The sequence below is a fragment of the Aphis gossypii genome, chromosome X (genome assembly GCF_020184175.1).
Source record: "Aphis gossypii isolate Hap1 chromosome X, ASM2018417v2, whole genome shotgun sequence".
Lineage (NCBI taxonomy): Eukaryota > Metazoa > Arthropoda > Insecta > Hemiptera > Aphididae > Aphis > Aphis gossypii.
In genome coordinates this window covers 16,433,458-16,444,964 of record NC_065533.1, presented here as the reverse complement: position 1 = coordinate 16,444,964, position 11,507 = coordinate 16,433,458, and the positions used below count along the sequence as shown (strand labels likewise).

Below are 11,507 nucleotides of genomic sequence, written 5' to 3'. Positions count from 1 at the left end.
GTGTGAACATTTACAATTTTATAATTTTTAAATTTTCACATTACGGCATTGAAATTAATAGTATTTAAACGTCATGTATCAATCTCAATTAAACATAACACGAATTCAAAAGTAAAGTTATAAAAGTTAAAAGTGGTCATTACAGTAGTAGTGACAGGGAAGATAATATAAACAGAAAAAACAAAAATATATTATGAACTTGGATGTTATTACTTACTTATTTTAGAAATAAACACCACTACTAAAACTATAATAATTATATTCTAAGATTCTTAAGATATTGGAAATAACCACGTACGAGGAACCGTAAATGGAATAGATGTAGTAAAGAAGAGGTGGAATAATAAAATGATAAAAATATTTCAAAACGTATTTTTAATCATAACAAACAGTTTTTAAAATATAAATCACCTTTCAATATTGTTCCAAATTTATTAGAATTATTTTAAAAACTTTGACTGTCCATTAAAACGTTTTTTTATTGACTATTAAGTTATTAAACAATAATTAATATTTTTTTCAAAAGTTTAATGGGTAAATTCATTAATTAAAAATGCCAAATAAATATTTTGTACTGGGCTGTAACAAGTTTAACACAAGATATGCTAATGAAAATGAAGGAAAAAATTTAACATTTTTTCGAGCTCCAAATGTACTAAAACCACAAAACACACAAAAAAATTACATAACTATTTTTAAATTTTAAGTAGATAATTACTAAATAGTTCCACAATAATATATATACTATTATATGGAACCAATAATTTATACTGTAATTAATTATTTGTACATACAATCATTTCAAGTAATTTAATTACTAATTAAATTACCAACTCAATAATAATTAAAGTACAAACAAAATTATTTTGGTGATTTTTATTTTACATATTAAAACTTAAGAAATTTTCCAGGATCCAAACAATGAATTATAGTTTTGGTACCCCCTAAAATTTAGTAAAATTACACATATTATATTAAAATTTAAAATAAATATGGAACATCAATATTATAAATCATTGGATAAAATAAATATAGAATTCAATAATTTTAATTTTTAATATTTCAATAACTGTTATAGAAAAAAAAAGTAAAATATTCCTAACAAATAAATAATTGAAAATTAAATAACTAATTTATTCAGTTTTATATAAATTTAATCAATGTTCACTTCAAACAATATAAAACTATAATAGATTATTAGGAAATTGATTAGAATATGATATTAAATGTAATTAAATGGATTGAAGATCCATAATTATATAATTATAATGCATTGTATTATTTTTTGTGACCATACAGTGGTATCAATCAGCAGTAAATTATATTTTTATTTATCTCAAATATTGAAATATGATAGTCCAAAGAAATTACAGCCATAGAAATAATTTTAACATGAATAAAATTAAATATCAATGTGTTTGTAACTTTTCTTTAAAACTATGAATAACAATGACCAATATACATATTTACTGAATAAAATATAATACAATTATAATGATAAGCATGGTTTATTTTAACAAAAATACTAAATAGCACACTAATACAATATTATTGTTTAAGGTTGGTGGTACATTTTAAAATAATGAACAAAAAATCAACTTTTCCATCACAGACAAGCCTACCTATATTATAAAATATTTTTAATCCAAACATGGCTCACATGTGAAAAATTCTCTCACATGGTTATTATATTGAGGTTCTATAGTTAATTGTATTTACATATTTTACTGTATCTTTTGCTTAGCCAACTTAGGTAAATATATTACATTATAAAGTCAACTAATCTTTTGCGAGTGAATCCCTTATGCAAGTATCAGTATTATTGTAGGTCAGTGATGATAATATTATTCTGTATTAATTTATTTATTCTAGATACTAGTATAAATTTGTTCACCCCTAAAGAATTCTTTTTATGACAGTACAGTAGAATCACAGTAATCCTACAGATATCGGACTATGCTACCTGCTGGATTAACGAAAACGGCAGATTAATGGAGAGTTCACATAAAAACGCATTTTTACTTACTGAAGTTTACATTTTTATGCATATTAAAAAATGAATAACCTTATTGTATTTTATTATAACATATAAATAATACATCATAATATATACTGTGTTAAATTGATTGCAATATCATAAGCATAACACGTCATACCTACATAATTTTACCTCAGTGTACTCTTGACAGGAATGTTCTTACCTGTATAATTTTCCAAAAAATTCTGGAACACTGGGATTTAAAGTTTATTATATCATAGTAGGTATTAGATGAAATTAAGATAGTACAAATATCCTCATTAATGTTATCATATTATTTAGATTTTGTATGTAATAAAAATATCTAATTATGTTATCATTTGCTTATCGTTTTAATTTTTAAAGCACTAACGTGTAAATCGGTGTCATCATGTTATATTTTTATTATTATTTAAGTGTAGGTATTATGCAATCAATTATCTTAATAAATTAAAAACACCGCTACAAAATTTAGATGTTTTCAACATAGATCACGAAACAATGATAAAAATCAAATATAAAGTGGCTCGTCGCTATTTACTACCCATAAGTTTGGGTACAAAATATATAAGACTAAAAATATAATTTACAAATTACAAGTAATAAAAGAATTATTGTATTAAGAAAACTGGTAGAAATCGTTATCGATGACTGTGCTTAACAGTAGATGTGATTAATGTATATGGGTATTACACTATAATAAATAACGTATTATTTACATGTTTTATATTAAAAGTGTATAGTATAAGATTAAAATATATACCGTCTGTCTGAGCCCATAAGGCATTTAATATAATATTATATAATACGCAAAAATAATAATATATATACTTATATACCTTTATTCGTTATTACGTATAATGGAATAGCTGGTCATACACACGTACGTCGTCCGTTATTGTTGTTGATTTATTTTATGTGTCTGTGATTATTTTACTTTTTATATTATATTATTGTATTTTTGTTGGCGCTAATCGCCTTACTTATTTATTTCATTTTCGTGTATTACATTTTAAATTATTACGTGTTCGTGTGCCGTGTGCGTGCAATTATTTATATAGGCTTTTAGGTAGCAGCTGGCCAGCCGAGCACCGACAAATTGTGAGTTATCTATTGAGTTATTTTATATTATTGATTTTATTTATTTATTAATTTACTCTATTGAGCCAAAAGAACTATATTTCTTCTATATCATTATTATTATATCTTTTTTAAGTGTTGGGCCAGAAGGGCCGTAATTGTTATTTTTTATTATCAATTTACAGCAACACCGTTACCATATTTACATTTTGTTTTACCATTTTATTTATATTATTAGCTACCTTTTTCTTTAGCCTTTAAGTCTTACACACATGCAATATACACACGTATACAATTTATACATCTTACATAACAAGCATTAGGTACATAGCCCAACAGTATTTGCCTGGCAATCCCGACCACTGCTGTTCGAGCTATTTACATCACTACACAGTACACACCCAGCTATTCTAGTATCATATATATTATCAGTGTTTTAGGTGTTAGTGATGAGCAACAAGTTGGTGTCTGGGTGTACATATTATTATTTTATGTTCCCGGCCCGTTCACCGTCATTCTTAAATACATGTGCTATAAACTTTTCTATGCATTCTTTACTAAGCAAATTGTAGATATTTCTTACACTCATTTAACTGCATAATCTCAGAAATAATATGAAAATTCATACAATTCCGGACTATAGTTATTACTAATAAATTTGACTGTTAATAATATAAATTTTGTTTTTTGAAGTCAGTGGCGGCGCCAGGGGTGGGCCAGGGTAAGTTCGGGCCCACCTTAAAAAGTCTTGGGCCCCCCATGGCCCACCCCAAAAATTTAAATTTAATCATATTCAAATATTAAAAAAATATATCATGAATCATGGTTTATTAGAATATGAAAATATTAAGTCATAATGTATGGCGTGAACAACATTTTGAATGGGTTGAAAACTATGCACTATGCTTTCAAGTCTCATATATAACGTGTATTGTATTTGCCAGCGGCTAAATACAAAAATAATAAGTTATTACTTATTATTAGTTATTATTAAATATTAATCAATGTTACTAATAATTTTGTTAAAAATTCTATGAACCACGAATTTTGATTATTAACGAACTATGATAAAGAAAATACAATAAGGGAAAAATTCTGTCTAGCTTAAGCATAATTGTCAGAGAAAAATCTGAAACAAAATCATTAAATATTGACGATATAATCAATAATTTTGCTGAATGTCATTACAATAGAAGGATTCTATTAAAATATTATGTATTTTATTGCTATTTTTGTTAACTTACATATTACCTACATGTGTTTTATTGGTACCTACTTATAAAATATAATATTGTTAGGTATTTTATTGTTTTTATTATTTCCAATTCATTTTTATTAAGTAAACAAATAATTTATATCAAAGGTTTATAATTTTATCTTAAAATATAATAATATTATTTTTTTTTTTTTTTTTTTATATAATAAAATATGTTCATTGAATTGGTATTACAATATATAATGTTTATTGTCAGTTTAAAATATTTGTAGTTATGTTTTCAATAGTTTTAGGGACTCAATTTTATTACAATTGATGCCTGATGGTGTGCTTAGTATTGAGTGTAATTTTGGGTTAGGGAGTATATAAATTAAAAAATGTTTACATGAATAGATATCTTTGTTCGGGGAATTGAACCCCGATCTGGTAGGCACTAGTAAGTGTTAGTTACCACTAGACTACGATTAATAGATTTTCGTATCATGTAATTATTGAGGTATTTAACGTATATATAGTAATAATAGTAAGTCGTCATAACTTAAAAACTAATCATTTCCGCCAATTTATTTTATTTGTTATTACTGCTATAGAAGTATTTTAAATATTTTGACGTACGTACTTCACACAGTTTGATGTATAGTGGCAGTTCTGCTATAGCAGTAATGAAAAAATTACTGCCATAGCCATAATTGATGTTTTAAGGATGGTTTTTTTTCGACGGCGGCCACAAGACTGTCCATCAACGTGTTAAAAACCAGGACACCTTACTTTTTCTACAACCCTAAATCAGCATTGAATAAGCGGATTAGATAACAGCCTCCTTATAAGAATTATTAGTACTTGCCAATATGGTTTCCTTGTGTTCTTTATAATTATTTTTCAAAATAATGTATACATTAGTGGCATACTATTATTATTATACATATAATATTACTAACTCTCTGGTCTAGTAAATGAAACAAGGCTCAATTGTGTTTCTATAAAAATAATTTAAGTTTATTGATTATATAATACATTATATTAATTATTATACATTAAATTTCATAATTTACTTACCTATAAAAACAATTAAAGAAACAACATTTAAAGCCCTTATTTCAGATTGTTTCTTTACTTGTTAAACAGGTGCTTATAATAATATAATAACAATAGGATTTTTAAAATAAATAAATAGTATAATAAAAATTATTCATACTGTTAATATGATAATATAAATAATATAATAGAACATTACAATAATAATAATTAATGCAATAATATTAGGAGCATTACAATAATAATACTTAATATGATTATGGTGACCTCTAGCAATTTGGTCAGTAAAGCAAACAATACATATTAAAGGAAAACAATCATGTGCGACATAGTTTTCTTTACATATGTATATATATATTCTATACACTTTATACACTTTTACTTTTGGGTAATTCTGTGATTTATTAAAATATTTGATTTAGTTGATGGTGAACTTATACCCGAAGACAAAATATTTATAGACAATAAACCTAGAGCAGAGGATGGAAAATCAATTGATCTTAAAATTAAAAACCAAGAATCTGGTGAAAGTAAATTTTTATTTGACTTTATTGATTTAATTTTAATGATAGTATTCATAAATATGGTATTTAATTTAGGTACGTCCAACTTATCACTTGAAGATAAAGAGTTGATTGATAATAAAGAATCTGTTGGAAGTAAGAACACCTTGTCAAATAAATTTTTATTTGTATCATTAAAAAAAATACAATTTGTGATTTAGGTATTAATAAAAATTTAATAGAAGACAAAACATGCATTAACAATAAACCTGATTCAGAAGATGGACTACTGTCAACTACTACTGTTGAGAAACATGTCAATGAAATGTTGCCATGTATTCTTATACCAATGGAAAAAACTGTAAACAATAGAGAGCGTTATCAAAATCAAAACGAAGCGTCAAACGAAAATGAAAATATTTTTTTTAAGAAAATTAAAATTGAAGTGAATGATAATCAGTTTCAAGAGATGTGGAAGAGTCTTCAACAAAACTCTTCAAATTTTGACGGATGGGTTAATATATTGCATGTGATTAATTGCCAAAATATTGTAGTTAACGCAAGAATGACTAATTACTCTAAATTTTTAGACCTATATCCGCTTTGTTACGGTTATTGGAAAAAATATGCTAATTTTGAAAAAAGAAATAATAATATACCAGAGTTTAAAAAAGTATTAGAAAATGGTTTAAGTGCCATTCCTAGAAGTGTTGACTTATGGATTTATTACATATCACATCTTAGATTGGAACATAGTAATGAAAAGGAGCATATTCGTTATGAGTTCGAAAGAAGTTTGAAAATGTGTGGATTTGATTATCATTCTGATCAGCTATGCCATGATTACATATCATGGGAAGTGGAGAAAAATGAATTATTTAATACAGTTAATTTATACTATCATCTTTTTCGTATACCAACTTCAAACTATTTAAAAAATGTCTTCAAATTTCAAGAGTTTATATTCAAAAAATTACCAGAAAAATATTTAGGTCTACCAGATTTTCTCGAAAGATGAAGTTTAATAATTATAGAATTTGAACAAAGCAATAGTAAAGAGTCAATGGGTGAAGATTGTAAACTACCCGGTGATGATTCGACACAGATAGCTGAAATTACCGAAATTAGTATAAACATTTTATTATTTACTAATTACATATAATTATTATGTTACAGTCAAAGTGAATAACTTGGCCATTTTAACACAAATGCCATTATATTTGAGAAAAGCTGATATTGCATACTGTCACCAGTTGAACGCATTGCAATTTTCTTTTTTTATAATCTATATTAGTAGAATTCTTCTAAACACGTGTCTCTATAATAATGAGATTATCAATTATGTTTTTTAACTTTGGTGTATAAGTAATGTTTGTTTGACTTCGATATCTTATAATATAGCGAAAATGATAATTTACATGCATATTATCTTTTTATTGCGACATGACAAATGTATGACAATGATCAACTTAAGATCAGTTTAAAGTGTTTAAACTACACGATTCGACTGATTGGCCTCGAGTCTTCTGTTTTGTCTTATAAATTTTGTTACCTACTCAATTTTTAAAATTTTATGAAAAATTAAATATTCTTTTGAATAAAATAATTCAAATAGTGTCAAGTTGAAACACAATATAATATTATTTTTTATTATTGTTTTATAGGTACTAACTGATCGTGCACAGTGTTGGCAGCGACAAATTAAATGATTGTTAAATGTATACTTTCTTAAGTTCCGGTTCCGTGGTTTCAGGCACGGTGGTACAAAAAATAACCCACCTAGTAAAGTATTTTATCCCGATAACTTGTTTTTACAATTTTACAATAAATGATATAAATAGTTTTAATAGCCTATCATGTGTATATTAGTATCAAAATATATCGAAAATTAATGCATTTTGGTTTATTATTAGCTATTTTTCGGATTTTTTTTTTTTTTTACAACAACTAGACACTCATAATTTTGTTTGGCTTATATTAAAATGTATAATTTATGTATATGAGTGATATTATAACATATGATAGACTATATTATATAGTTTCATTTAGTGCAAGTTAAATAATTTTATCGATAGCGGTTCGCCTTTTACGACTAAAAGTCAGGAGTACATATTTTAACCCACCGTGCAGCAACTGTCTAGACTCGTGAGTATTATCCGTGAACCGTATATTATACCTAGTACCAATAATATACTATATAATAAATTGAATTATAGTGTTTGAAAATTTAAATTTTTAATTAAAAAGGTATACATAGTATGTATAACAATTTATTTTTAATGTTACATTTAATAATAATATAAATTATCATATTAAATGATATATTATTCATATTTATTAAATTTATTTATTTATTATTTCATATTATTTGGTGCATATTATTGCATTTTGTGTTAACACAATTTTCCAAACACTTTATTTTTCAATATATTTTATAAAGAAACTATTATTTTTTAAATTCCGTTCAAAATAATCATCTGGATTTAAATCTGATACTGGTACGCAACAATTTATGTGTGTATCCGGTGCCAATTTACACTTTAGTCATTTTGTTAATTTTTCGTGAACTTTTGACTTTGGTCGGCCACAGCACTGGCGGTATTTGCGTCAGAAGGTTAATCGGCCCACCGCCGAATACGGAATTTAGTGTCGATCCATACTCGGTCCTAAATCGGTTAACCTTGTGAAAAACTAGGGAGCTGTTGAGGATGACTAGTAAAAAAATAAAATTCCGAGTAGGTGTTACTTTTTCCTGGTTTTTCGGCCCTTGCTCTAGCGTTTGAAGTTGGGTTGACTGTTTTATGGTCATATATCGACGGAAAACATTTGTGCGCGTCCGTCGGTCTTGGTTTCTAAGCGCTATGTCGATTAGTTGAGGAGTGGAGCGTCCCCAAATTCGGGGAAATTCGGTTTTTTTGTTTTATTTTTGTGTGTATCCGGTGCCAATTTACATTTTTGTCATGGCTATTGCGCGCCTGTGGAGCATCGTAGAATTATTTCGTAATTATAAGCTATGGGTTGTGGGTGGCTACGTGTATGACGTATCGAAATCCCCCCCCGCCCATTTTTTCGATTCAAGTATATCTCGGTCGCGTTTTAATTCGGATGCACCGTTTCTTCACCAAAAAATTTGTTTTGAACCCCCCTAATTAGTCCCTTCATAGTTGGCATACTTTTGACCCCCCCCCTCATTTTGAATTCAGTATAACTCGGCCGGAATTCAAATTAAAGACCCTTCCTTATGTTAACCTAACTTTTATTTTTGTTTTCCAATTTCGAAATTTTACAATTTTATTATATATATTTTTTTTTTTTTTAGATTTTTCGTCATTATGGACCAAGGACCTTCAGTAAGTATATTTTATTTATTTGTTAATTGTCATTTCATGGGATTTTTCATGTTTTTTGTTATTCAGACTAGAAGTGCAGGCCAAGATTCGCGGCAGCCGCCAACTTCTGACATGGTGAGTGAGATTTGGTTAGGTTAAAATTCTGTTACATATTATAAATAATACAATATTAATAAAGAAAATAAAACTTTATGTATATATTTGAAGTCTGGCAACTGAATTGTAGAAAAAATGATAATTTAAATATTAATACCCACGGGCGACGTCAACAACAACAATAATAATAATATTATGTATTCATTTGATTTCAGGACCATGAAGCTAGACTACTGTGCATAGTAGACGATATGTGCACTAAGGATATTTTGGACCGTCATTTGGGTTTTGTCACTCACAAAACCCAAGAAGAACCTTTGGCAACGTTTTCCAAAAAGGACATACACTATTTAAATCTACAAAAAACGATGTACATCGATGCGTGCGCTGCGTCCTCTAGTTTCACCATCGAACGGTGTGCAATGTTCGAGGAGGACGGCGATGTTGGTGCAAAGGTAATGGCCGCAAAGCATTTAAAGAGTGGCACTGTGATTAGGGAACTGTGTGGTAGGCTGGTGACGGTTAGAGAATCATTCCTGAAGCCTGGGCGAAATGATTTTTCTGTCGTTCACAGCAACTACATCAAGAAGTCACAGTTATGGTTGGGTCCAGCTGCTTACGCAAACCACGATTGCGAAAGCAATTGTGAAATTCATTATTTAAGGAGCGGTGTGGCATGCCTTCGTACCAACAGGCCAATTCCAGTCGGTGAGGAGATCACGGCTTTTTACGGGGATAATTATTTTGGTGAAAATAATGTGCATTGCCTTTGCACGACTTGCAAAGAAAAAGTGGAAGGTGTGTATGCCAATACTGAACCTCCACTAATAGAAAAACCGTTTCTCCAATGTGCCCATTGCCCTACGAGGTTCCGATATAAATCGTGGTTGGTGCGGCATCTTTTGAGGCACGTGCAAATCGATAAGTTTGCATGTGGAGAATGCGGTGAGTCTTTCAGCAGGAAATCGTCATTGAAGAGGCACGCCAAAAGACACGATACCGAATTAACAAAATTTCAATGCACGCTATGTCGAAAGTCTTTCACGCGGAAAGAAGATGCCACTCGCCACGAGAACACCGTCCACCTTAAATTGTCAACTCACAAATGCACGGATTGTGAATTGACATTTAAGACCAAAAAGGAGATGCAGTATCACCACAATCGTAGTCACACTGGATTAAAACCATTTTCATGTAAGCAGTGTAATGCGGCCTTTCACGCACCGAATGCTCTGTATAACCACCGGAAAAGGCGGCATTAGATCGTGAGTGAAATATTATATAAATTTAATAGCATCTAATTTTTAAATATCTTTAATTTGTTAAGTTAGGTTAGGTAATCTAGCGTACAATGTATAGTTTCTTTATTGTGGTTGTTATTTATTTTTTACTTATTTAATTTTTAACTTTGTTTTTAGATATCACTGGTTCCGACTGCCGTAGCTGCCAATCGGATTATTTTTTTGTAGCCGTTGTTCGGTTCGTGGATTAGACCCATAGGATATACCACGTTAAAAAAAAATTGTCTACGTGGTAACGTCAGTGGATTAGGCCTCTTGGGGAAACCACTTAAAAAAAAACGCACTGTAGCTGATACCCCGTGGGTAGTGTGGAAATTCAGCTAGTACGTGGGAATTGCAGCTGTAGTAGGTACCATAAGACTTGGTAAATTTCATAGAGGGCGTTTGATTCGTAGATTGTCTTACTGATGGGGACAAAATTCTAAGGAAACGCGAGATAGGTTACTATCTAGCGAAACCACAGCCCCCTGTCGATGGTCCCCGGCGGAAGAACCGAGCACCGTGATGTCCGACTGACGGGTACATACACCTTTGGAGAACGAAGTTTAGAGAGATTCCAGCAAGAATTGAGATGGCTCGTAAGACGGACACTAGTCACCGTCAGTGGTACAGTCGTAATGTCCCCGTCAAAACATTGTCATATCGAGATCAATCCCATGTCCGAATCACAGGCCACACTCACACACACGCAAATATACGAGATTGAGTGGGGTCCGTCGTAGCGGCGTCGTACCTAGGTTGAAAATCTTTTGTTATCATTTTTATAAGGATCAATAATTATAGTGCACTAATGATGCATTTGAGATGTCATTGCAAATTATCAAATTCGTGTCCGAATTTGCAACAACAACTACAAGGACACCTGGTTTCACCCAGAAGGCGACAACTCGACGTAAACAAGAGACGCAC

The 11,507-nt window shown here is 29.4% G+C and overlaps 1 protein-coding gene across 1 annotated transcript; it reads left to right on the top strand.

Annotated features, from left to right (window-relative positions):
* Positions 1-9,167: 9,167 nt before the first annotated feature.
* Positions 9,168-10,789, top strand: LOC126552395 (histone-lysine N-methyltransferase KMT5C-like). The gene is made up of 3 exons (XM_050207096.1): positions 9,168-9,315; positions 9,513-10,491; positions 10,716-10,789. Exons 1-3 carry the CDS (start codon positions 9,184-9,186, stop codon positions 10,787-10,789), a joined length of 1,185 nt encoding a protein of 394 aa, XP_050063053.1. The 5' UTR covers positions 9,168-9,183.
* Positions 10,790-11,507: the final 718 nt, after the last annotated feature.